At 54.2% G+C, this 21,712-nt stretch overlaps 1 protein-coding gene across 1 annotated transcript in view; it reads left to right on the forward strand.

The window, feature by feature from the left end:
* The first annotated feature begins 7,533 nt into the window (after positions 1 to 7,533).
* The window catches only part of Dok7 (docking protein 7), a 32,735-nt gene continuing 18,556 nt past the window's right edge, over positions 7,534 to 21,712 (forward strand). The window contains exons 1-4 of the mRNA XM_057771923.1: positions 7,534 to 7,649; positions 7,753 to 7,798; positions 15,498 to 15,728; positions 17,169 to 17,369. Coding sequence (XP_057627906.1) covers positions 7,596 to 7,649; positions 7,753 to 7,798; positions 15,498 to 15,728; positions 17,169 to 17,369 — 532 coding nt within the window. The 5' untranslated portion in view covers positions 7,534 to 7,595. The remainder of the gene's footprint in view (positions 7,650 to 7,752; positions 7,799 to 15,497; positions 15,729 to 17,168; positions 17,370 to 21,712) is intronic.

Below are 21,712 nucleotides of genomic sequence, written 5' to 3' on the forward strand. Positions count from 1 at the left end.
TTTACCCTAACCCTCCCAGAAAGCCTCAAGTGCTCAGCCTGGGGGCTCACTCTCCACCAGTGAACCCTTCTACTGCTACCTGAAGAACCAGGAGGTTCTGTGGATGACCCTCATCCCACTCTCGTGACACCCTGTGAGACTCTGGGGGGACTGGTCCAACGGGGCCCTCTCCCAGTGCGGTCTTCCTGGTTAGAAGGACCCAGCCTCTGCCAAGCCCTCAGTTCTGGGTCCTGGATAATTGAGAACAGAAATCTGGATGACGTAGTCAGACAAGACAGTGTGTTCTACCCAGGCAACAGAAGCCCGGTGGCCAGCTGCTTGCTGATATTGGTCTTCTGGTCCAGTTTGCTCCATGGAAGCAGAGGGACAGCAAGTCCCCATCTGTGTGATGTTCAAAAATAGTGACCTTTAAGTCCACTAAGAGCCAGCGGAGCTGGTGAGCTGATTGAGATTTTCCTGGGTGACAGCCCTAGCTCAGTGTGCCTGGGGTCAGCACAGGAGAAGGACAGGACACAGGTACTCACAGGTGGGCGAGTGTGTGTGGATCTGGGGAGAGATGAGCCTATAAACCAAGGATAATGACCCCAGGTGTATGGACCTGCTCCCTTCCATAGCCATCCGGGACTGCTGCGCCATCCTTGGTCCCCTCATCTTGACCATGTCTTGTATTGGTACTACCCGGGGACCAGCCCATTGGGACGTGGCAGACATATTCCCGCTTCTGTTGTTTACTACTTTGGATTTATTTATGTCTATGTGTGGAATCTGCCCATCATTTTTCTTATCTCCTTTAAATGACTGTTTTCTAGACTCACACAGTAAGTTCTCAAGCATTCCTTCTTTCTTCAAAATTCTCTGAGAGTCTAGACACGCTTGGGATGATCTGCTCTCTGGGAGCTGGTAGAATGCATTTATAATCTGGAATTTTCTTTAGGGCGCTATCTCCTGATTTGTGGTTTTAAACCATTCTAGGACTAGCTGGAGGATATTCTTTATTCTGAAGCCTGTATTTTCCAAAATTTAGATTCTAAGTTAACTGTATCATTTTCTTGCAGCTGTGACAATAGGCCCGGTGGAAGCAAGTGAGCTAAAGAGGGGAGGATGCTCTCTGGCTCACAGCTCATTGCTGTATAGTCCACCATGGCAGGAAGCTGTGGTGCTGGGAGCTGAGGCAGCTGGTGGCACTGAGTCCACACTCGAGAGCAGAGAGAGAATGATGGCACTCAGTTCATTTTCTTCTTTTATTTTATTATTTTCTTTTCATTTTTATGTGTATGAGCGTTTTTTTCTACATCTGTGTCTGTGCACTGTGTATGTATATGCCTGGTGCCAAGAAAGGGCATTCGATCCCCAGGGATTGGAGTTACAGATGCTCATTGGCTACCATGTGGGTGCTGGAAATTGAATCTGGGTCCTCTGACAGAAGAGCCCATGCTCTTAACCATCCTTTCAGCCCTTCCTTTGTTCTTTTTATTCAGTCTGGAACCTCAACCCATGGAATGCTGCTGGCCATATTCAGGGTGGGTATATTGATCAGGGGTCTCTAGAATAACAGAACTTATAGAATATATATATGTACACACATATATACACATATATACACGCACACACACACACATATAAAGGAGATTTATTAGAGTGATTTACAGGCTGCAGACCTGCTAATCCAACAATGGTTGGCTGTGAACAGAAAGTCCAAGAGTCTCATAACTGTCCAGTCCACCAAGCTGGATGTCTCAGCTGATCTTAGCAGATGCTGGAATCCCCGAAATAGACTCTAATGCAGGTGAAGGAATGGACTTGCTGGCAAGGCGAGAGCAAGCAGGCAAAGAGCATGAGCTTCTTTCTTCCATGTCCTTAAGCTTCCAGCAGAAAATGTGACCCAGATTAAAAATGGATCTTCCTGCCTCAAGGTCCAGATCAAAGGCATTTGTTTCCTGCATGAAGACCCAGAGTAGAAGTGGGTCCACCTACTTCAAGCAAAAAATCCCTCACAGGTGTGCCCTCGATTTCTGGATTCCAGTTAATCCCAGATGTAGTCAAGCTGACTCTGGAAAAGGACTCACAGACATGGCCAGAGGTGCATCTCCTCGGTGATTCCAAATCCAGTCAACAGTGAAGATGAGCCCCATGTCAACTAAGAGCTGAAGAAACCAGCAGCAAGTTTGTCTAAATCTCACTTTTATGGCCACGGAATTGTACGCAGACGTTTCCGTTCACTTTCTGTTGCTATAACTGAACACTGAAAGCAGCTGTCCTAGTGGCTGGGATAGACCCTGACCAAAGCCAACTTCGGACGGAATAGGTTCGTTCCATTTTTTCAGATTGCCGTCCGTCATTGAGATAACCCAGTGTAGGATCTCAAGGCAAGGGAATGTAACAGAAACCATGAACGAAGTCCGCTTACTGGCCTGCCCCCTTGCTTGCTCAGTTAACTTGCTTATGCAACTCGGACTCATCTGCCTAGGGTTGGCACCGCCCGTGTTGCGCTGGGGCCTCCTGTATCAATTAGTAATTATGAAAATGCCTCAAGGCATGGTCACACACCAGTCTAATCTGGGTAGTTCTTCGATTGAGGTTCCCTCTTCCTAGCTGACGTTACAGTTGAGGTTAATGATGACACTCGCTAAATTACAAAGACCAGAGGTTGGGAGTTCAAAGCTGTGGTGCTGGCATCTGCTGAGGCCTTGCGCTACATTGTAGCATGGAGCAGGACATCACATGGGGAGACAGAGCAACCTGCTGACTCAGGTCTCCCTTCTTCTTATAGACCACTGATCTTATTAAAGAGCCCCATCCTTGTGACCTAATTTATCTCCAACTACCTTCTACCTCCAGATGTCAGAATCATGGAAATTTGAGGGTTAGGTTCTAGCACATGGACTTTGAGGGACCCATTTGGCCATGGCAATGGGATTCTTTTTACCACCGAGTTACAATTGTTACTCTCTGAATCTGAAGTTACTCTCCATCATTCGGAAACCCTACCACTGGCTCCTGTCTTTCATTGCTCCCATTGAGCAGTCTGCTGTGACTTTTACTGTTTTGTGGGTTACGCCCTGCCCTGATGCATTCTAAGCTGTCTGATCTTGGTATGAAGCGCTAGGCATACATGTAGAGGTGAGATCATCACCTTCTGCTTCTATGTTCCCATAGAGTTCCCACAGTGATTCAGGGATTTGGGTTTCATCTCTCCAGTTTTCCGGAGATCCACCCATCTTGGTGTCCTCCACTGATAACCAATTACTTCAGAAAGCCTTTTCTATACCACACATGAACTCAGAACTCAGTGGCAAGAAGCCACTCTGTTTATTTAGTTCACAGTTCTTAGGGTTGATAACCTGGGCTAAGCTCTGCAGGGTGAGTTCTCTGTGCTGACCTGGGGTCTCCAGGGTGTAGGCTGTGGACTTATCAGTGGGTTGTTAAGAATGGATGGCTATCGGCTGGAGCCCAGGGTGGGAGGACACTGAATCTCATCACCCGGCAAGTTGTCTCAAACTTGTTCACACAACAGAGGCAATACTACAAAAGGGGACGTGGATGTGAGCTCTCCTCTGTTTTCCTTTAGTCAAAGTAAGCCTGACTTAGAGAGCGGAGAAGACGTCCATCTATGAGTGAGAGGGGCGCATGGCCACGTTTTAAGGGGTTTAAGGAAGGAGTTGTTTGCAGGGGTCTGAGGTCATTTCGTGTTGCTGTAGTGGAATAAGTGAGACGGGATAATTTATGAAGAGGTCACTTGGCTCACAGTTCTGGAGGCTGGAAGCCCCGGCGTGTGGCTCTGGCGTCTGGTGGGTCTCTGCTGAGGCCTTATGCTGCAGTGGAATGTGGCCTCGGACATCGGACATCACAGGGTGGGATAGAGCTCCTCCTCTTCTTTTTTTTTTTTTTTTTTTTTTTTGGTTTTTCGAGACAGGGTTTCTCTGTGGTTTTGGAGCCTGTCCTGGAACTAGCTCTTGTAGACCAGGCTGGTCTCAAACTCGCAGAGATCCACCTGCCTCTGCCTCCCAAGTGCTGGGATTAAAGGCGTGCGCCACCACCGCCCGGCTCCTCCTCTTCTTGTAAAGCCACTAAGTCCACCAAGGAGTCCTGTTCCCATGATCACACTAATCCTAATTAGCCCCGCCCCACCACTCCAAATGCCATTAACTCAGGAATTTGAGTATTACATTCCTAAAGGGTGATCATAGGGGAGCACGCTCCAACCCCAGCACAGCTGCTTTCTTACTCTGCTGCCCCTGGCGTTGGTTATCTCTATTGCTCTCACTCAAAGGCTGTCATTAATGATCTGAACTCAGCTTATAGAGAAAGAAGGGTCTTGGGCTCAGTTTTGAAGCTTAGCTCATGCTTGGCCTCATTTCCCTTGAGCTTGCAGCAGAAGGTTGCAGCAAAGCAATCCACTGGCTTGAAGACTAGGACACTAAAGAGAAAGGGGAATAACCTGGGGTCCTGCTGGTGCCCTCCTGGTGTGCCCTGTCAGGCTCTGAAGGCCCTTCTCAGGCCCCTCCTCTTAAAGGTCCCACTACTTCCCAATAGCAATAGGAGACAGGACCAAGGCTTTGATCCTGGGGAGCCACTCCAGGTCTCAAGGACAGCAGTTGTCCTGACAGAGTAGCACATAAAAGAACAGACATCTAAGCAGGCAGCTCTTCCTTTTCTGTTACTGCCATGCCTGTTTTCTTTGCAGCACACTAAATAAGTTTGTTTCCTGGAGGGGGAAAATATATATAGTTTAAGAGGCTGGAAGTCCATAATCAAGGGGCCATCAAATTCAGCTCCCAATTCCTTCCAGTGTATAGACAGCTGCCTCTTTGCTGTATCCTTCTGTGACTTTTCCTGTGTGCAGAGGAGAAAGCACTCTTTGGGATCTCTTTGTCATTCTATAAGGACACCTGTCCTATCAGATTATGGTCCCCATGTATGATCTCATTTACCTTAAATACCCTCTTAGAGGCTCCATGGTCACATGGGCGTGAGACTGTCAGCAAATGATGGAGGAGCTGGGGATGGGAGGATATCCAGTCCATAATACCCTTCCTCTTATCATGTGACTAGTGACAAATATTTGCATGGTAGCATAGTGCATCTAAAGGCTGGGCTCAGACGTGGCCGCCACTTCTCTCCACTTTCCACTGCTTGGAGTCATCTGTACTGTTTCACCCAGTGGAGGTGGACATGGGGCTTGGTGCCTGCCATAGCCTGTAAGCGTGTGTCTGCCCAGCATTTCCAGTTACCTAGAGATGCCAAGCCAGCAGGCCACCTGGTCCCAGCCTCCCATGTGAGAGCCTCTTGCATATACAGTCACCCCTGGCAATGGTAACAAACCCAGGTTGCAACAGGAAGCTCAGGCCACACGATGATGTGCATGCTCTTGCCTGGCAAGTGGCAAGTACAGTATCTCATAGAGGTCTGGCTGCAGAGCCACTGATGAAACAGCGGCATAGCGAGGTCATGGCAGTTTAGCTGCAGCACTGTGGATGGGAACTCAGACAGGGGTGAAGCTATGACCACAGCTGTAAGCGTCCTTAAAGTACTGCAGTATCTAGAGTGCAGTGGTGCCAGGCAGGGGTGTGGAGTTGAGTGTCATCCTGCCTTACACGTGACTGCCTTCCCGTCATCCTGCTCTTCCCAGATGTCACCCCGATTCCTCAAGAGGCTTGTCTTCCTTTTGGTCAGCTAACCATCCTTTAGTGGCCAGAGATAGTTTCATCATGCTATACTCTGTTACACTCTGGCTATAACATCTGGGGAACCCGAGGCACAAAGAAGGTCGTTGACACAGAATTCTTGGCCAGACCACCTCCTCCTCTACTGGGCAGATAGTTCTTCCTACCTTTCAGCAGGCCTGGTGACCACAGTGCTGTCCCCTGGGTCATGTGGAGTGGGAGAAGGAAGCTGTCTATCCCCATGGCGCCCGCATTTCCGGGGCCAGTGTGGGAGCAGGTGCAGCTGCCAGGCGTGGCTGGGGTTTGGGCCAAGGCCAGCGCTTGGAATGCGGCAGGACGGGGCCCCTCCCTGCAGGGAAGAGCAAGTGCCAGGCTTCTGGGCTGGAGGATGTGGCCATAGCTACAACCCCCAACTGACTCCATACCGGCTGTCGGAGCCAGTCCCCAGGGGCTTTCAACGTGTGGGGAGTATGAATGGGGCTCTGTGGCCAGCAACTGCTCTGCGGAAGGCCCTGGGGTGTTGCGCGTGTGATGGATGGAGGCATCCTCCCTCCCTGCATCAGGCCACAGCAAGACATGAGGAAAACATTCAAATCAGCTGTATGGTCCACTTTCGCTTTGTCCTCCAGATTCCCTGGAGGGACTGCGGCAAGGGCTCCCAGGTCAACTACTGCTCTGGGGTCATTGCATGTGGCCATGAGTCCTCACGCTACTCTGACCCTCAGCTTCTCTCCACGGAGCAGATAGGAATCTGTGCGGGATGGGATGAAGACTAATGTCTACCGCGCACGCGAGTGGAATATAGTTTGGCCTTTAACCCCTTTCTGGCTGGACTACAGCTCCTTGGGGTTGGGAACTGGAACGGGCAAACACACAGGGCTTCATTGCGTGTCTGAGTTGATCTTGTTGGGGGCAGTCAGTTCCCACCTGTGACTGCTCTCTCCTGAGGTGCTCCTAGGACATGGGGCTTAAGGTGAACTTACATCTGGGGAACCCATGACATAGGCTTGACAAAGCACTTAACCTCCACGGTAACTTAGGGTGGCCATAGAAAGCTCATAGAAACCTTAATCGACCCTAGCCTGAGCAACAGGCTGAGGAGCAGAAATTCAGGGGCTCAGAGGCCAGTTGGCTGGGCAGGGGGCTACTAGGCCCTCCATGCTTCAAGACTGGTGCAAGCTGGCTTTCAGAAGGGGAGAGACCAGCCAGGGAGACATGGGGCAATGAGGTGACACAGTGACCCCGGTCCTGGCAGCCACCTGCACAGAGGTCTGTTCTGCCAGACCTAAAGAGTGGATGCACCCACCTCCTCTGTCTGCTCAGAGAATGGCTACCTTTGGTGGTGGAGAAGACCTAGGGGCTGGGGAATGGCCTCGGCCAGGGCTGTTCTAGGTTGGTCTGTCATCAAGGGTGCCTCCTGGATGGGAGGGGCAGTCACAAAGGATGAAGCCATTGAAGCCAAACTAAAAGAGACTGAGCAGGCAGGCACATGTTCACAGAGCCTTCCAGGGGGGCTGTCTTGGGACAGTTACCTTCTCTCTGGGAAACTGCCACTGTCCCAACTTCCATCCCCTGCTAGACTGAGTTTCTTTCCCTGAGAGGCTGCTTCAGATGGTCTTGTGTAGTGGTCCCGAGGCCTGGCAGGAGCAGTGCCGGCTGGCAGCCAGTTGGGTGCAGAGGCTGCCCAAACCCACTACCATCTATTGGCTTGCACTTTGTCAGGGTCTTAAAGATTGTGGCCCTGGGGCACCCCGCCCAGTCTCCCCCGCATTCAGGTCCCGCTGTCGTCGCTGCGCCCCGCCCGCCACGCCGCCGGGCCCGCCCTCCTGGCGCAGCCCTGGGCCCTCCCGGAGCTATTTTGAAAGTGACCCTGGGCTTGGGCGCCCGGGCGCGTGGAGAGGGCGCGGCGGGCGGCGGGAACCATGACAGAAGATGACCGAGGCAGCGCTGGTGGAGGGCCAGGTCAAGCTGCGGGACGGCAAGAAGGTTGGGGCGCCGCGGGGGCGCAGGGCGGGGGCGCGCGCGGGTGGGGGCGGGGGCGCGGGGCAGGCGCGCGCGGGCGGCCTCTCACGCTGTCCTGTCTCCGCAGTGGAAGAGTAGGTGGCTGGTGCTGCGCAAGCCATCGCCGGTGGCAGGTGAGCGGCTGGGCCGGCGGGGGGCGGGTTGCGGCGAGCCGGCGGGACCCTGCGGGCCCTGCTGCGCGTGGCCGAGGTGCCAGCTAGCCCGAAATAGCCGCGGGGGAGCCGCTGAAACCCGGCCCCGCGGCGGTAACCGGAGAGTCGCAGCCGTTTCGGCGCCGGGACCCTGGGATCTGGACACCCGCAACACAGCCCCAATTTAGTCTGGGGTATGGAGTTAGGGGGTTCCAGCTCCTGGGTGGTCCAATCCCTTTCCTGGACCAGCAGAGACCCAGAGGGACTGCGGCCTCCCCGTGAAGCGCGGGGCAGACCCCATATTGTGTCATGGGACATAGGTGTCCCCATGATGAAAATACTTGCATCAGGAGTTCCCAAGTTGCATTCCAGGCAGTGCCACCCTTCCCCAATCCCACCATCTCAGGTAGGGCAAGAGTAGAAAGAGTCCTACTTTTGTGTCCTATAAAATTGACTTCTAATTTGTTTGGGAGAGACACACTTCTGGGAAGAGAGACTGGTACCAGGGTCTGTGGCCTCTGTATAGAGAGGGCCAGCAAGGAGCCAGGGCAATTCGGCAGCTTTAGCCTGGAACTGCAGCTGTTTCAGGAGACAGGTGCTTTGGAGCTGGCCCAGGCACCCAGGGGTCTGTAAGGGAAGTTGGGTGGGGGCGTGTGTGTGTGTGTGTGTGTGTGTGGCAGTCTCACACATGTGCAGGCAGCCAGAGTGACTTCCAGGATGCTGGGTGTCTATTAGCTCCCAGGAGGGGGTGGCGCGATGTACTAGCTGCTTTTGTGGTCAGTCTCTTTTTGCCTTGGCCTCAGCTGGCTTCCCAGGGGCCCTGGCTCCACAAATTGTTGATGTCTTCATCAGTCCTTCAAGCCTGGACACTCTGTGGCTCAGAGCCTGGGGGTCCTGGTCCTTGGAATTCCTGGGAGAGGAAGACTGGAGAGTGGGTAGAGGAAGGGGCCCCGGAGACTGCCAGGCTTGGGGGTGTGGATCTGTAGAGAGGTAAAGGTCACAGAGGAGGGAGGGAGATGGGAACGGGCAAGAGGCTTTGATGACCTGTGGCCGGAGAGCGGAACCATGATGGACTGACCCATGTGCAAAGCACACTGGGATAGCTGGTGAGGGGTTATTGGGAAGACTCCTGGGATAGATGCTACCCCAAAGAGCATCCTGAGTTGTGCTCACTGACTGTTGGGATCCAAGAGCTTCCCGTGTGCCAGGCAGGGAGCAGACTAGAAGCCCCAGTGGAGGGACTGGCAAAGGAACATGAATTAATGCTGTCCCCAGAGGAGGTTCTGAAGTTGTTAGGGGTGAGAGGTGACTGGAGGGTGACCAAGAGTGAGAGGTGTGGCCCTGCCTCTCTAGGTCTGTCCATCCTGAGTCTGCTTTCTGCCCCACTGCCTCTTGGGCTTTGTGTGACCTCCTTCTGAGCTACAAAGCCTGTAGCCACCTCACTGTGACTTTCTCCTCCCACCTCCCCATCTTGTCCCATTGGAGACTGGCTCTTCCCTGCCCCACCCCTGCCCTCCCTCTAGATGGAGACCAGCACCTACATCCTTGAGGACCTGTGGTCTGAACGCCCGTTGATCTGATTTGGAAGGGAGGGAAAGGCCCTGTTCTCTTGCCTTGAGAACAAGGGATCCTTGGCTTTTAAATTGTGACTTCCATTGTGGAGGTTCATGGGAGGTGGTTGAGAGGGACCAGGAGGCTGGGGGGCAAAGACTTCTTGGCCAACATGCCCTCACTCCTTTAGGTACTGCCAACACGGGTAGCTGTCCTGTAGGAATGGTTTAGCTGGCAGAAGAGGGGAAAACATTTGATCAGAGGTGTGTTCCACAGTGCTAGGGCTCTGGTGGGCAGTATGAGCTCATGGAAGGAAGTGGTTAAGCAAGAGAATAAAGAGTTGCAGCTCCCAGCACATCCACTGGGCCATGGTGTCCCTGAGGGCTAGCTGGTATGAAGTTCTTCCTCCCAAGCCTGTCTCAGAGTGTGGGATCTGGGAGCGAAGGATGTGCCTCTGGTTCTCCCACGGAGCAGGACCTTCAGGAAGGGGGTGCTCTGGGTTCTGTCCTGGCCAGCGGCTCACTGAGACCAGAACTTCAACTCTCAGCCTATCTTCTTTCTCAGTGGTGTGGTCTCCTGATGGGGTGCTCCAGACAGCCCATGGAGGGTCCCCAGCAGTGGTTATAGACAGCTGGACAGCATCCTCACAGGGCGCTAATCTGTTGCTTCCCATGTGGGCTGCGTCAGGGGCTTCACCTAGCTTAGGAAAGCTACCGGGGGGATCCAAGTCCTGGACCTGGCAGAGAAGTCAAGGTCCAGACATATGGTGGGGAGGTTTCATGCCCCGTCTCTCTCCAGGGCCTTGCTCTCCATTCCTGAAAGCTAGCAGTCCCTAGCTCAGCACTGTCCTCGGGCAGCCAGAGTGTAGCTGACTCTACCTGCAGGGGAATATCCCACCCACAGGCTCGTGGTGACAGCAGAGGCCTCCAGCCCACACATAGGAACGGGGAGCCTTGAAGATGGAGTCCTATGCCAGCCAGTGCTCTGCTTAGGAAACCCTAACTTTGAAGTTGGTAGCTCTGATAATGGTGGATGTCTTTCAGTAAGACTGAGATCCTTTGGTGGTGACCCAATCCCTCCCTGAGTTGGCACCTCTGCCTTTGGGTTCGACAGACCTCTGCCTTCTTCCCAAAGGGATGGGGCGACACCTCAGTCCAAGGCTGGGGACAGGGCAGTATGGCAGGCAGACCCCTCTCTTCATGGGAACATCACAGGGAATTGGAATACCTGGGTTCAAGGTTTGGTTCAACTCTTGTGCTGTGTGACACAGAGAGCCACATCTTTCCTAAGTATCTTTGTCCTTAGTAGGATACTCTAGACTGGTCCCTGCCTGGAGGGTGACTGGGAGGACAGAAGGTGGGGCTGGGCCTCAGCCCTGAGCCCTGGCTGCTCTGTGCTGTACACACTCTTGGGGACGCCCATGTCTGTGAGACTCTCTCACCCATGTGGCACAGTGGACACGGAATCTTTCCTAAGATAAACTTCAGGCCTGGGGCCTCACATCTTGTCCCCAAGCATCCCCAGGCTCATGGTGATCCCAAATTGCTGCTTGCCTCTATCCACAGCACTTCTGGGGTGCTGCCCCAAGGTCACTGTGACCTCCAGGGCTAGAGCCACCCCACAGCCACTGCCACTCCACTCTACTGCTTCCCAGCTCCACCCTCCCTGTGTCCTGTAGCCTCCAGGCCTGGTCTTCCCAGTGGCGTGTCCCTCCACGCAGAGCTTCATCTCTGCCTGTCCCTCCTGTCCTCTGCATGGCCCTGGGCTCTGGCTGTGAAGGCCTCTGTGAGCTCATGTCAGCTCCATGGTTATTTTTACATCTTTAGACGCCTTCCAGCTGCCTGCCCACATGGCCATTCAACATCCAATGGGCTTCTTAGCCTCATCCATCTAGGAAAGACCCTGGTCCCAGCCGTATCCCTGAAAGCCCTCCCCAGGCATCCTCTTGCCACTGCATCCCAGGAGCCATCTGTTGGTCTTCACTGTGCTGTCAGCCTAGCGACAGTCCTGTGGCTCCTGCCTGGAGGATGGGCAGGTTCAGAGAGCTGGTACTGAGGCTGCTTCTTCCTGTGCTCCCAGGCCCAAGGTGTCCCTTAATGGGACAGGAGTGTTCGAGCTGTGCTGTCACTATCCTGAGTCTTTTCTCTATGCAGTAGCCAAGGCTGGGCCAGCCTTCTGTTCTCAGTACTCTTAGAGCTGCTTCTGGGCACCAAGCCTTCCTGGTTCACCTGCCTGTGACTTGGTCTTCTTATCCTCCTGACCCTTCAGGTCTCTCTAAAGACGTCTGGGCTTTTGTCCTGTTTCCTGTGGAGCTGCTAAGCTGCCCCCCTCCCACACACTCAGGAGGGCTCTGCCCACCATAATGCTGCCTGTTCTTCTTCACATAGGACTGTGCTGATAGTTAGCTGTTGGCTTGTATGTTCCAGTGTCCCCACTGGTCCAGGTTGACAGAATAGGTGGAGTAGGGTAGGGGTGGGGCATCTGGAGCACTGATGTGACTCAGGCCTGCCTCGAGGGAGCCCTTCTCAGCTCTCCATCCAGTTGCCCCCGTGCACAAGCCCATGGAGCCACTGCCAGAGGCTGAAGACTCTGGTGGTAGTTGTGGCTTCTGCAGCCAGTTTAGGAGCCCTTCCTGCAGCTTTGAATGCCACCCTGTCCTATTTCTGCTGGAAATGCAGACACTGTCCTGAAGCCTGAAATTGCAGCTTGGAAACCCGAGCACCACAAACCAGCGTCCAGATCAGGTGGTCATCCCTTTGCAGGTCTAAGGGCAGAAGAGTGAGATTAAGCCATGGCAAGGCCAGATGCTCGCTGCCTCGTTTTGCTCCTTGTGACTCTGGATATCCTTGACTTAGACCTTATGGCCCCACCTCCTGCCTGTGACCATATGACCTTTCTCGTGCTTCATCTTCTGTCTCGTCTTGAGGATGTGCCCAGTGTCCCCAGGATAACTAAGGAGCTTGTCTCCCAATCTGCAGTTTAAGTCATCTGCCTGATGTCCCCCACATCCACCAGGCTGAAAGTGGCCACCATTCAGCCCCTATAGATGCATAAGGGACTCACTGACTCAGTGTCCTGAGGCACAGGTTGAGATTTTGTGTCCCCAGAGATCAGATAGATTGAGGGGTGGCGTCAGTCCACTAGGGATAAGGTCTCAGGGTCAGATATGGGGCCCTTCCTTGTGGCTCTTTAAATCAATCAGACATCAGACTCAGCACCACGTGTGAATAAATTCTACCCTAGCATAGAGATAGGCTATACCCAGCTCAGTACCTGCTTCTGAGGAGTCACCAGAAGCCTCCACAGCCTTCCCAGGCTGCATTGTGGCCTTAGTGAGCTGGGCGGCTGTGATGGAGCTGCCGCCCCTGCAAAGCTAAGGTATTTACTGTCTGGTATTAAAAAAAAAGTTTATGACACCATTCTTGATCCTATCATTGGGAGCATTAGCTCTGTCCCTGAAGCAGCAGGCTGTCCCCGGATGAATGTCAGACTCTCTTCTACGCTAGCATGGGTGAAGGTTGAGCTACCATTGGCACTTAAGGAATTAGCCGAGGGCGTAGGTGCTGATTTTGATGGACGCTGGCATTGCAGAGGTGGAATAGGATGTGAGGGGCACGGTTGGGGGCGCGGTCGGGGGCGCTAGCCTGGGGTGGCCTGTAGGTGAGCACTGGCAGGGCTGAGCAGGTCGGCAGGGCGGCAGCACCGAGGCCTGAAGGCCGGGCCAGCGTATGGACTGGGTTGGGGTCGGTAGTAAGGTCTTCCTCAGCGGGCAGCAGCAGAAGCAGGACATTGGCTCAGATGCCACTACCATCAGGGTGGGCTCTCGGGAGGAAGGGCCTGGGGAGTCCTGCCTGCCAGGGACCTGAGAGGTGAAAGGAGCCAGGGCGGCATTGGCACACACTGCCACATCTCACAGAGACCAGCAGACATCCAGGCGGGCTGCAGGTGGAAGTGGTGTGGAAATGTGTGAGCACATGTTAAGCACCCACCACATGTGGGGTCTTTACCCCTTCCCACATTTGGTCTTCATGGCATTGGTACAGGCGGGGTCCTACTGTGTCAGACACAAGTCTGCAGACACAAGTTGCCAGGAGGAAGGGCGTGTCCTCTGCCCCTGCCAGCCGACACTGGAGACATACAGGTCCTTGGCTGTGCTCATCCTCATTGTTCCCATGATCTTCTTTGTGGACCCCCATGTATGCCCCTTGGGTTTTCATTTCTCGGGTATGTTTGGGTATGCTTTTGGGGGACACATTCTGTTTTTGTTGCCTTGTTGGGTTTGCTTGTCTCTGGGCCCAGCTTCTTGTTTTGTGGCAGTGAGTCTAGACCCTCCTCACCTGTGTCTGAGAGAAACTGAGCCAGATTCCCTGAGGTGGCAGGTGGATTTCTGCAAGTTTTTCTCCCCTGGTTGGGAATGATTTCCTGCTTTTTATGTTATAAACAATGGACAAGTTCCCGGACAGTAAGTGGAAGCCCCCACCCTGTTCGTTGTTTGTTCAGCAGAAGGAAGGGTTTATCTGGTGCTGTGATTCCAGAGGGGTAACAGCCCGTCACCGTCATGGTGGAGAGCAAGTCAGCAGGCAGGCAGGCGGAGCTGGAGCAGAAGCTGAGTGCTCACAGCTACCTCCACAAACAGCAACCTCAAAGCCCACCCCCCAGTGACATATGACATATGACATACTTTCTCCAGCAAGACCACACCTCCAAGACGTAACCCACCAACTAGAGACCAAGTGTTAAAACATCTGGGCCTATGGGAACCATTCTTACTCAAACCACCACACTCTAGTCTCTGACCCTACAAACTTGTGACAGGGCTGTAATACAAAATACATTTAGTCCAACTTCAGAAGTCTCCATCTCTCTCAGTCCCAACACTGCTTAAACGCCCAGAGTCCCACATCTCACCTGAGACTTAAGACAATCTCTTAACTGTAACCCGAGTTTCAGGGGGATAAGAGTCCTTTGCCATTGTGTTGAGGAGCATGACAGCGGGGAGGCCTGGTGCTGGAGCAGGGATTGAGGGTTCACATCTCCATCCACAAACCGGAAGCTGAGGGCTTAGCTGCTTTTGGAGATAAGGTCTGAGCAGCTGAGGCTGGACGCCAGCTCCTAGCTCTTCTGCCCTCCCTTCCTTACTTTGGTAGATGGTGCACAGTTGTGCCTACTGGTGAGTGTGCTGCCCGACTGCTTGCCCACTGCAGGTCCCTGTTGGGTAGCAGAGGAAGAGACTTTGTAGATCTCATGGAAAGCTAGCTACTATCAGCCTCCATGGTCCCGGTTCTCAGGCTCTGGGTAGGGAAGGAATGAAAACACCAGAGGCTCTGGGAGTCCCCGTTGGGATCTGGGTTGTCGTATTGGTTTGCTGAGACTGTTTGCAAAAATGTCTTGCTTTCAGAGGTCAGAGGCTTTGCTCTGTGGTCCTCGTGGGGCATTCTCCATCCTCTCCTTGGTGTAGACCAATATATCCATTCACTGGGCGCCACGTGCTCTTTGGGGTTGCCTCACATGAAGCATTTAGGTGTTTGCATTGGGCCCATGAGCCTACACCCTCCTCATAGGTAGTCATCCTGCAATCCGGGTGCTGCTGTGTGAAAGCCTGGCAGCTGGGGGGACCTTCTGACTGAGGCAGTAGAGGGGAGGGAGGTATGAGCATGGCTTCCATCAGGATACCCAGCTTCCCCAGGAAGATCTGCCTGAGGCCCCATGGGGATGACACCCCTGGGTGCAGCACAATGGCAGTGTGGACAACGCCAAGACAGATGGGAACCACTCAGAGTGGAATTCCGAGATGCCTCTGCTCTGGAGGACCTGGGAGTGGAGAAGCAGTCCTCTGCACTGTGGCCAGATTACCACAGGCTGGGCAAAAGGGGGCCAGAAGCATGGGCTAGGAGTGGGCCCTAGGGTACTGACAGGATGAATACCTGGTACCCTCACACCCAGAGCAGGGGTAGGCTGGGCTTGCTCTTGTCCTGTGGCTCTTTTGGTCTAGGTAAGTCATTTGTTCGTGGTAAGCCTCAAGCCCTAGTCTCTGTCCAGCAGTGCTGTGGCCTTCTGGGGACTGTGGTAAAGGGTGGTGACAGTGAACAGTGGCCATAGCACCCTGATGGCTTCTCGCCTGTCTGGACAGACTGTCTGCTGATGCTGGTGTACAAGGACAGGTGTGAACGCACCAAGGGCCTGCGGGAGCGCAGCAGTCTCACCCTGGAGGACATCTGTGGCCTGGAACCTGCCCTGCCCTATGAGGGCCTGGCCCACACTCTGGCCATCATCTGTCTGTCGCAGGCTGTCATGCTGGGCTTCGATAGCCATGAGGCCATGTGTGCCTGGGACACCCGTATCCGCTACGCACTGGGTGAGGGTAAGTGACATGAGTTCGGGGTTTGAGATGAAGCCTGGGGCCCTTTGTCAATGTGGGCTGCAGAGATGGATGAGACCCCAGGGAATCTCGTAGAAATGATGAAAATGAGTGCATGTTTCTGAGTGAAAGAGCCAGGTGGGCCCTTGGGGTGCTCAGGCTGGGGGCCAGTGCCATAGCCCTTTGAGGCCCCTAAAATGGCCTTGTTAAAACCGGGACCCTTATCTAGCCAAGGTAGCCATAACCTCTCCCATTATGTCCCATGTGTTCTGTGCCATCCCAGAACCCATGAAGAGGGAGCCACTGGGGTTGAACTTTAGAGGCTTGGGGTGGAAGGAGAGAACCAATTCCCCAGAATTATATTCTGGTCCCCACAGGCACACTGCAGCACGTGTGCATCTGCACCCCTCATGCACGCGTGCACAAGCGCGCGCACTCACACGCACACACACAGGATGCTGATGATGATGATGAGTACTGAGTTCTAGGCAGCCAAGGTGGAAGCTCTACCCAAGGACAATGGCTCCTTGTGGACAGTCTAAAGCTGTGGAGTGGGCAGTGCAGCGAGGGGACAGGGCAGGCAATATTAGTGTAGAAGCGCTCATCTTTCTGGAGAGTTCTCTGGTGGTGGTTCACAGCTTGGTCGCAGCCCCTCCCCTATCCGGGTAGGGCAAGACTGTTCCACAAAGCAGCGAGCTTCCCAGGCCTCTCCATAGATGTCAAAAGAGAACTGGAGACCCAAGGGTGGGGTAGGACAGACCCAAGGCCACAGCTTAGAAGAGGACCAGGTGGCATCATTACGAGGCTTCCTCTGGCTCTGGGGTCTGGAGATGGAGTGGGCAAGGGACTGGCGCATAGGCAGTGCAGGTGGGCAGGCTGATGCTGGCTCACATGTGTGAGATGCCTTCTGAACTGAGCCATCTAGGAGGGTGGGGAGGAGGGGACTGACTTCTGGCTTTCGAGGCAAAGGACGGAGCTGAATTCGTGGGCAGGACCATGGCAGCATCTAGCAGCCTCTGAGCCGTACCTGCCAATCATGACCTCCTACTCTGAACACAGGATGGAGCATACTCCATTCCACACTCTGATGTGGGACCTTCTGAACTTTGCTTTCCGGTTTCTGAAACTGGGCCATGTTGGCTGCCTTGATGGGAAGGGTCCCCAAGGAGTGGCCTTAGTGCCTGGGACCTGCCCTGAATATGTTGGGGAGGGCTAGGCAGTAGTCATTCCCTTCCGAGGATTCACTTGCCTCTGAGTGCCGAAGATCCTGAAGTTTGGGCAGGATGTAGGTGGTGCCCACAGACATCCTTAGCCCTTCTCAACATTTGCCATCCATTCTTGGTTGAGTGGCAGTGAGGGCACTTCACCAGTCTGACCCGGGGATACTCCTCCCACCTCAGCCAACCCCTGGTAATGCCCTTTTGCCCCCTGTCTTGCCCTCAGTGCATAGGTTCCACGTGACGGTAGCTCCTGGCACCAAGCTGGAGAGTGGTCCAGCCACTCTCCACCTCTGCAATGACATCCTCGTCCTGGCTAGAGACATCCCTCCGGCAGTCATGGGGCAGTGGAAACTGTCCGATCTCCGTCGCTACGGGGCCGTGCCAAATGGATTCATCTTCGAAGGCGGGACCAGGTGTGGGTACTGTAAGTATGCTGTGTGGGGGACATACTGGGGACACTTGAGCTGACGGCCTACACATTTGGCTTGGAGACCTGACAGGAGACTGTGGGCTGTGTCCCCAAGCAACAGGGCTGCAGCCACTCAAGCTGGGAATGGCACTCAGCACTGAGCTCGGACCCTGACTGTTTCGCTGTTTCTGGGAATGGGAGGGCGCTTGATGGATCCTGGGAAACTCCAGAGAACAGCCTAGTGTCACTGTGTGGCTTGTGTATGAGGTCACAGTGTCAGAGTTCCTTCTGTTCAAGTTAAATGACAAAAATACTAAAAAAAAAAAAAAAAAAGTTCATGAGTGACGTCCCATGAATACCCCAGTCAAAGTCCATTTACTGACACAAAATTTCTCTAGACAAATCAGCTGCTTAGACTGCTGAGCTGCTCAGAGCTGCCAAGATGTCAGCAGTGGGATGGCTGCATGTGGGAAGGGTGGGTGTGGCTCCCGAGAGGTATGAAGTCAAGGGAAGGTGATTGCAGAGGCTGGGACAGCCATAATGGGCTGGTGTCTGGTAGTCAGGATGGGAGCTCAGTGGTGGGTGGTGTTTGTGTCCCACTGACCTTCCCCTCCACTGCTCTCTAAGGGGACTGTGTACGTGTTGGTGGAGTATGGACCTGCAGTCCCTGAGGGAGCAGAGCCCTTCTCCCCTCTTGAGAGGCCATCTTCACTACACATGTGTGCTGACTGCCCAAGGTGCTCATCCTCCTGTTGTCTAGAGGCCCGGACCTTGAGTAGTGGAATTCCTAGGTCAGGCAGGGAAGAGTCCTGTAACCTGTCCACCCACCCTCCCTTTCAGGGGTGTATCCCTGACCTATGCTGGGGCATGAGGAGGGTGTGAGATATAGGAGTTGGGGCTCAGCCCCTGTACAGCATCGTCAGGCTCAGCATGGCCTGATTGAGTGTGCATCCACAGGGATCTGGGGCTGATGCCTCCCTCTCTGTGGGATGGTGTAGATATGTGTTGTGCTGGTCACTGACTGCCTGGACCCCACGTTCTGCAAAGGCCTGAGTTGGACACCATGCTCCACAATCTCTGTTGAATACTAGGATCAGACAGTGGGCCTGAGTGGGAGGCAGTTCCATGGGGACCTTTGAGGAGTTGGATACGAGGTGATGTGTAGAGGTGCTTAGCAAAGGGATACGAGGTGATGTGTAGAGGTGCTTAGCAAAGGGATACGAGGCGATGAGGCAAGACAACATTCCTCCCAGGACAAAGAGGCGGCATGACCTCACAGCGCAGGGATGGCATGACCTCACAGCGCAGGGACAGCACGATATCACAGCGCAGGGACGGCATGACCTCACAGTACAGGGACAGCATGACATCACAGCGCAGGGACGGCATGACCTCACAGCGCAGGGACAGCATGACATCACAGCACAGTGGCAAGCACAGTCATTTCTCATGCCAGCTGTGGCATTCAGTCTTCTTCTTGGGCAGGTCTCAAGAGCAGGAGGATTCCAGGATGGCCTGTGGTTGGGGTGGTGGAATGGCTGGTTGGTCCCCTCTATTGTTTGATAGCTGGGAACTACAGGCCAGTCAGTCACACTGTGGCCTCTCCCTCTGGGAATCTCTCGATCTGGGAGTTCCTGGAGTCACACAAATTGAGGAGGGGAGTCCTTGCTTCGGTCTGTGGGATTCCCAGGTACAGGTTAGATGTGGTGCTGGCCAGCATGCCCTCCAGGCCGGGCAGGTCTCTTAGATGGGCTGGACCAGAGAATCCGTTTCCATGGAGACCTGTTCCCTTTATCTAGGCTCCAGTGGATTAGGGCCTGCTGCATGTTTCTCCTCTGGGCCCTCTGAGTTTACAGCTTGGTCTCTTGGTGCCAGTGGGCTCCTTTCTGCCTGTCATCGTCCTGGGCACTGGGTGCTAGTGCTGCCGAGAAAGCAAGCATCTGACCTGGGCTGTTGTGATTTCCCTGCGTCTGCGGTGAACTATTCACGGCTGACCGGAGGCTTCTGAGCAAGGTCCTGAATTAGCCTGTCAACGGCAGGAATTTGCCTGGATCCAGTGTGCCTGGAGCCGGCTAGTCTGGGTCCTGCTTCAGAACCCTGGTGCTGGCACTTTTGGGAATCTCTCCCTCCAGACCAAAGCCTACTTGGCCCATAGGTCCCTAGCTGCTGGAAAAGACTGTGTGGTGACCATGGGTAGGTGCTGCATTAGGACCAGGGAGCCCCTGTTGTCTAGATGCCCGGACCTTGAGTAGTGGAATTCCTAGGTCAGGCAGGGGAGACTCCTGTAACCTGTCCATCCACCCTCCCTTTCAGGGGTGTAACGTTGACCTATACTGGGGTCAGGAGGAGGGCGTGAGATATAGGAGGGTGTGAGATGTAGGAGTTTGGGCTCAGCCCCTGTACAGCATCGTCAGGCTCAGCATGGCCTGATTGGATGTATCCACAGGGATCTGGGGCTGATGCCTCCCTCTCTCTGGGAAGGTCAGTGTGGAGGACTGACTAGAAGAGCCCACCCCTTTGTCCCTGCCAGGTGCCCTGGAGCTCTGCTCTCCAATAGGGACAAGCTTGGCTCTGCTGTAGCCGGTCATAGAAACTGCTGCAGCCAAGCTGTGACCCCCTGACACAACATGGAATGCAAGGCAGGTGGGCAGAAGAGGTGACTGGAGGCCACACATCTGCCCTACCATGTGGGCAAACCTCGGGAAGGAGCTCCAGCCCAGTGTGGCTCATGGAGGGTCAGGTATCTGCAGTCTACCATAGGCCAGGATGGTGTTTTTAGGGCAACAGAAATCGATTCCTTCATAGTTTGAGGTCAACGGTTCCCAATGTAAGATCCTTCCTCTGGGGCCTCTGGGGTTATTTCTGATTTCCTTACTAATTGCATTACTGGTGTCCCAGCTTTTCTTTCTGTCTCCTCTCTGTCTCTCTGTCTCTGTCTCTGTCTCTCTCTCTACCCCACCCGACTGTCACTGGCTGTAGGGCCACCTGGATCAGCCAGAAGAGTATTGTGTTCACATTCTAACCCAGTCCATATTACACATGTGGTCAGGTCTTTTGGGAGCCAGCATTTAGCCATGATGGTTATGAAAATCGAGTCATTGCGTCTATGACTTAGTCACATCCAACTTGGAGTACAGATGACTAAGGGGTTTATCAGAAGGCCTTGGAAGCATCAGCCTTCTCTTTCCCTCATGAGGACAGATCCCAGCCTGGTTCCTGCCCCCTCTAGAATCATGCCCTGTGGCTCTTCCCTAGCCTACTCCCCAGAGAGTATAGAGGTGACCCTGCATCCCAGGTTACTCTTCACCTACTCAAACTTGTTGGTTTGGCTGAGTGTCAGGGGCCTGGTAGGGAAGAGAGGTACTGAGATACTTGCTCTGCAGCAGGCTTGGTGGCAGCCAGCATAAAGGCACCCCAGGAGAGAGGGGAGACTAGGAAAGGAAGGCCTGTGGGGGAGGGCAGGGGAGGCTAATGTTAAGGACAGACAGAAGTTTCTAGAGGAGGAAACTAACCTGGGAAGTCCCTGTCCCTGCCAACCGCAGGACCATCTCCATCCCTGTCTCCAGAAGGGTAGGATCCTCTAACGCCAATAATTCAGTTGCTAAGACTTCTGTCTGAGCAGCAGGAAGATGCCAGGCTGTCCCCCAGTCTTGGTCAGATCATCTTGGTGGCTCTCTCTCAGACACTGTGTCTATCCTGGCCCTCCTTCTGTGGAATCGCCTAGAGTCCCCAGGAAGTACATCTCAGGACTGTTCCCCCTTCTTGGCATCATTTGTGGCCCCAGCATCCCTCTGCTTACAATCATGGCCACTGGAATCAGGTTGTAGCCCCCTTTGGTGATAGCTGGCAGACACAGGTTTGAAGCAAATAGCCGTGTATGATTCCGACACAGAAGCGAGATATAACCTCATGGGTTCTCACAGAGACATGGAGTCCTGGGGAAAGGCAAGAGAAACGGACATAGGTACTGGAGAGCTGACCCAGGCTGGGCCACTAGAGCGGTGTTTGCTAGGCACTTGAGAATGACACCCACAGAACCCATAGCACAGTCTGGAAGGGCTGGAGGGGCCTAGAAGATTCTGGTTTCTCTCCAGATGAGAACAGGAAGTGCTAGCTGCAGGGTGGCTGTAGCGGGGTGGGTGGCTGCTGCAGGGTGGCTTTAGCGGGGTGGCTGTAGCGGGGTGGCTGCAGCGGGGTGGCTGCAGCGGGGTGGCTGCCGCGGGGTGGCTGCAGCGGGGTGGCTGCCGCGGGGTGGCTGCAGCGGGGTGGCTGCCGCGGGGTGGCTGCTGCGGGGTGGCTGCCGCGGGGTGGCTGCAGCGGGGTGGCTGCAGCGGGGTGGCTGCTGCGGGGTGGCTGCA

Source organism: Chionomys nivalis, chromosome 6 (assembly GCF_950005125.1).
Source record: "Chionomys nivalis chromosome 6, mChiNiv1.1, whole genome shotgun sequence".
Classification (NCBI taxonomy): Eukaryota; Metazoa; Chordata; class Mammalia; order Rodentia; family Cricetidae; genus Chionomys; species Chionomys nivalis.